The sequence below is a fragment of the Ammodytes marinus genome (assembly GCF_949987685.1).
Source record: "Ammodytes marinus genome assembly, chromosome: 4".
In the NCBI taxonomy this organism is placed as follows: domain Eukaryota; kingdom Metazoa; phylum Chordata; class Actinopteri; order Uranoscopiformes; family Ammodytidae; genus Ammodytes; species Ammodytes marinus.
The window spans coordinates 1,285,284-1,291,319 of record NC_137233.1 but is presented as its reverse complement, the minus strand read 5'-3'; the positions used below and the strand labels follow the sequence as shown (position 1 = coordinate 1,291,319).

General features: G+C 37.4%; 1 protein-coding gene across 1 annotated transcript in view; it reads left to right on the top strand.

Moving 5' to 3' along the window:
- Positions 1–2,970: 2,970 nt before the first annotated feature.
- manf (mesencephalic astrocyte-derived neurotrophic factor) overlaps positions 2,971–6,036 on the top strand; it is an 8,233-nt gene continuing 5,167 nt past the window's right edge. Inside the window, exons 1-2 of the mRNA XM_080026968.1 lie at positions 2,971–3,146; positions 4,561–4,688. Of these exons, the coding sequence (XP_079883094.1) occupies positions 3,059–3,146; positions 4,561–4,688 (216 nt within the window). The 5' untranslated portion in view covers positions 2,971–3,058. The remainder of the gene's footprint in view (positions 3,147–4,560; positions 4,689–6,036) is intronic.

The following is a 6,036-nucleotide window of genomic DNA, read 5'->3' as shown; positions in this document are numbered from 1 at the left end:
CTTGTGTTATATTTGCAGGTTTTTCATATAGGACACGGGGTTAGGCTACGCGTCATTGTTATGTAACAGGCTGAATGTGGTTGAGGAGGACAAAGCTTCCAGTGGATTCTATAACTGAATCTGAGTATGATGATGCAATGTGAAGTAACTTAAAGGTGCAGTGTGTAATATGACATCACCAAGAAATTTCTACAAAGTTCTAGAAAGTTCTAGAATGCAACGCTCCCTGGGTAACCCCACCCCTTTTGAATAATAACAGAAGCTACAGTGGCCTTCAAGGACAAGAACAATTCTAAATTTTAAACAATGCACCTGATGACATTCCAACTATGACACTTCCAACATGGCGGTCCATATTTCTCCAAGGTATGGAGAAATATGGACATATATGAGACCCTTTCTAAGGGGGAAAAAAAATATTCTAAACATTTATTTCAGCTATTATACACTAAATTAAACGTACTTATGGATATTATAATTATTTTCTACAAAGTCTGCTATGAAATAAAACCCAAAATTATACACACTGCAGGTTTAAGAAGAAAACGCAAAATAAATTACAAACAAAAGAATAATTTTCTTTGAAAATGTGAAGCCCAAATTGCTAATCACATTTTCTGACCACTTTATATTCAACGTGGTAACTCCACAATGCTTTCTGTCTGTTTATCTATCTATCTATCTATCTATCTATCTATCTATCTATCTATCTATCTATCTATCTATCTATCTATCTATCTATCTATCTATCTGTCTGTCTGTCTGTCTGTCTGTCTGTCTGTCTGTCTGTCTGTCCGTCCGTCCGTCCGTCCGTCCGTCCGTCCGTCCGTCCGTCCGTCCGTCCGTCCGTCCTTCCATCCATCCATCCATCCATCCATCCATCCATCCATCCATCCATCCATCCATCCATCCATCCATCCATCCATCCATCCATCCATCCATCCATCCATCCATCCATCCATCCATCCATCCATCCATCTATCTATCTATCTATCTATCTATCTATCTATCTATCTATCTATCTATCTATCTATCTATCTATCTATCTATCTATAATTTGAAGGGACATTTACATTCAGAAGTAGGCAAGGTGAGAACCATCGTGAGAACCGGTGCCATTTTACATAGAAAATCCTTAAAATGCAAAAGATTTTACAGGTTAAGTATAAAAACACTTCCTACACATACTAACAAAAATAAATATAAATTAATGATATGGATCAATTAAAAATAAGTATTTATTTTTAAAGGATATTGATAAGAAGAATACGAAGACAATTTATATAAATAATTACAATTAATTAATTATTTCTTGAGCTCTTTATACTTCTCTTAAACCTGCAGTGTGTAGAATTTTGGGTTTTATTTCCTAGCAGATTTTGTAGAAAGTAATTATAATATCCATAAGTACATTTAATTTAGTGCATAATAGCTGAAAAAAATGTTTTGAATTATTTTTTTTCCCTTAGAAAGGGTCTCATATATGTCCATATTTCTGCATATCTTGGACCAAGGCCCAGTGCCGCCATCTTGAAAGTGTCATAGTTGGAATGACATCAGGTGCATTGTTTAAAATTTAGAATTGTTCTTGTCCTTGAAGGCCACTGTAGCTTCTGTTATTATTCTAAAGGGTTGGGGTTACCCAGGGAGCGTTGCATTCTAGAACTTTGTAGAACTTTCTTGATGATGTCATATTACACACTGCACCTTTAAAGGGGCACTGTGTAACATTTGAAGTAATTCATTAGCTAAAATCAATATCCCCATTCATAAATCTGTCCTCATTGGTGTAAAATCACCTCTGCCAATAATCTGAATTATCCTCCTGAGCGGAGAATTACAACTATTAATATTACATTTTGTACATTGAGCAGGCAAGTCTTATGGAGGCATCCATGTTTTTGGAATGTCATCAGGTGCATTGTTTAAAATTTAGAATTGTTCTTGTCCCTGAAGGCCACTGCAGCTTCTGTTATTATTCAAAAGGGGTGGGGTTACCCAGAGAGCGTTGCATTCTAGAACTTTCTAGAACCTTCTAGAACTTTCTTGATGATGTCATATTACACAGTGCCCCTTTAATAATGAAAATGGGGAGGAAAATGGTAACACATTTATTATACCTATATATAATAATAGGTTACAGTACATTTTTAATTACTTTCTGAAATCATAAGAGCAACACAAACCAGGCAACAGCGACATCTAGTGGCGATACAGGAACAAAGCAATACAACCAGGAGAAATAAATAAATAAATAAATAAATAAATAAATAATTTTATAAATGTAGGCCCCTATGTAATTTTTTTTTTTTTTTTTTTTACTTCTAGTGTGTTTTCATGTATAGGATATAGCCTACCTATCTATTCAGGAAAAAAAAACTTTATTTGTACACACAAAAATATGTTAAATAGAGAAAGATGTAATTAAATAAAATTACAATCAATTGAACTTTCAGGCAAGAAAATATGGACTACAAATAACTACAGATAGATGGATGGATAGCTGGATCAAATATACTTAAACATATGCAATAGAAATTTACAAAAAACAACAATTAATTGCCATAAATGAATAAAAACATGTAGCCTAATACAAGAAAGAAACTAGAATAACAATGTGTCACACTGTTTATTTAATTTTAACTATTTTTTAATATATATAGAAGGAAAAACCAGCCCGCTAAAGTTCCATTGAGCATCAGAAAAACATTTTTAATATATATATGTTTTACTACACGGAAATCCTTTACGGTCGCAATGGGCTCAATGGGCGGGGACACGAACCAATCAGACGGCGCCAACTGGACGTTGTTCCCGGAATGTTCTCTTTCTGACCAATCAGAGGAGCTCGCGTGGAAGAGTCTAGCGTTCTTAACCAATGAGATTCGCGTTCTGGCGTGACGTGGCCTCAGTGACGCATTTACGTTGAATGCATGGTGGCGACGTGCTCTCACTGACTACTCTCTCTAACCGGCGTTCTAGTAGGGCTTGTTGGCAAAGTGTGTGTGGTAAATTATAAGCTTAAATACGGAGATTTTGGGTGTTTTTTGTAGGAAATATGTTGTGTTTAGGCGGGCTGTCGGTGGCTATAGCTCTGTCTTTGGTCCCCGGTTCTTGTGAGGCGTTGAAAGAGGGAGAGTGTGAAGGTAAGTCTTGTCAATGTCCGCGAAAAATTACAATGTACACACATCTAAAAATCTCTTAGAACAGCCTATCTATGCGTAGCCTACCTCTTCTTAATGTGTTTATTGAAAGGTTTATTATCTATCTATCTATCTATCTATCTATCTATCTATCTATCTATCTATCTATCTATCTATCTATCTATCTATCTATCTATCTATCTATCTATCTATCTATCTATCTATCTATCTATCTATCTATCTATCTATCTATCTATCTATCTATCTATCTATCTATCTATCTATCCATCCATTTAAACAACATTTAAAACATCTAATGTGTAGCGTACCTCTTTTAAAACTATTTATTTAAAGCGTTTTACTTCACTCATATGTAGCCTCTTCCCTAGCATCGTTTACCTGAGTTTGAAGTCTCAAGTCTGTCTGTCCGCGAAAAATTACAATGTACACAAATCCTAATACAGTACCAACCAAACCATCGTTTTTTCTGTATCTGAACTTGTAACCAACCGATACATTTAATCCATTTTCTCATCCTAAAACTAAGAAAAACAAATTAAAATAGCCTATCAATGTGTAGCCTACCTCTTTTAATGTATTTATTGGACGATTTATGATTATGATTGCTTCGTATGTAGCCGGTATTCCCTAGCTAGCATCATTTAGGCTACTTGGCGATTTTTTTTTTTTTTTTTTTTTTTTTTAACCTGACTTTCACTGTTTTTAATGACGTGTAAGCCTCTCGTTAAATGAACGTGTACCTATTAAAGGGGTTGTCCGCGAGCCCAGGTAGATAGCTAGCTTCAGGTGCTGCAACTTTTACACAAAGAGCAAGATAAGGAGAGCGTGAACACCGCTTTTAGATGTTTTATTTCTATTCATTCGCTTTTCTAATGTGTATTATGTATTTTAATCTTGCCCCTGTAAAGCACTTTGAGTGGCCTTGTGTCTGAATTGTGCTATAGAAATAAACTCGCCTTGCCTTACATGTGATTTTACATCTTAATAAATAAAGAAATCATAGTTGGAACGATGGAACGGAGCTGGCCATCAGACACACACACACACACACACACACACACACACACACACACACACACACACACACACACACACACACACACACACACACACACACACACACACACACACACACACACACACACACACACACACACACACACACACACTGTTACCTTATGGAGATGGCAGTCAGCATAGTCATCTTTAGGAGTTTGAGGGAGACATAACTGTAGCAGAAGTCAGCCTTGTATTGTTGCAGAGGAGAAGAAAAGTGTGTGTGTCTAATAAATGACTGAGTGTGTGTGTGTGTGTGTGTGTGTAATAAACCCCTAACCATATCGTTCTCTCTCATGTGTGTGTGTATTTTAATGTGTGTTTTTTCTCTGTGTTTCAGTGTGTGTGTCTTTCCTGGGGAAGCTGTATCAGTCGCTAATAGACGACGAGGTAAAGTTCACCTCGGCGGACATCGAGAAAGCGCTGACGAAGAAATGCAAAGATGCTAAAGGGAAAGACAACCGCTTTGTGAGTAACACACACACACACACACACACACACACACACACACACACACACACACACACACACACACACACACACACACACACACACACACACACACACACACACACACACACACACACACACACACACACACACACACACACACACACACACACACACACACACACACACACACACACACACACACACACACACACACACACACACACACACACACACACACACACACACACACACACACACATATATATGAAGAGTTTGTTTTTACTGGTAGATCAATTATTTTTAACCCTCCTCAATTTGACCCCACAAGACATTTCTTTTTGCGTGAAAATATGTTTTTCATTCAACAAATGGTCTGAAAATGAACGGGGTTGTTCAATACTATGCTTTTGATGATTCATATACATTTGAAGTGTTTTGATCAAATTATGGGTGTTTTATTTAATGTAATAACAGCTGTTGTCCTCTGGGGTCAATATGACCCCGCAGCACACAATGGTGCAATGGGGCAAAATGTCACACTATACTGCCTCTAACAGATGAAATACCCGCTCCTCCTTCTTCTAACGGTATCCACACACACACACAGACAAGCACACACACACGTAAGCACACACATATACACACACAGACGAGCACACACACCTACACACACACACACACACACACACACACTTCACCAGCACACACACACATGTAAGCACACATATATACACACACACACCTACACACTTCACCAGCACACACACACAGACGAGCACACACACACGTAAGCACACACACATACACCTACACACACACGCACCCACACAGCAACACACACACACACACACACACACCCATCCCCCCACACATACCTGTTCATGAGCACACACCCACGCAAGTTAATTTTTGAAAAGTTTTACGTGTTGTAATGTTAATTATGTCGGGTAAAGAGTGAGGATAAAGTTGAGTAAAAAGCTGAAACACTGAGGTTAGTGTTTATCTATAATTTTTGCCTTAGAAACAGTCAAACCAGGCGAGAACTGACCCCGCCTGGTTTGACTGTCTAAATCAAAAAATGCATACTTTTTTTTTTGAGTACACCACACACACAAATACATGAAGAGTTTGTTTTTACTAGGTAGATCAATTATTTTTAACCCTCCTATTGTACTGGACCCCACAAGACATTTCTTTTTGCGTGAAAATATGTTTTTCATTCACCAAATGGTCTGAAAATGATAGGGGTTGTTATGTTAATGTAAGTGTTAAATCGCTCTTTATTCATACAGTGATCACTTTCATAATGTGCGCGTTTCATAAAGCCGATCTCTCGGTCAGCTGCTCTGCATGTAATCGGCAA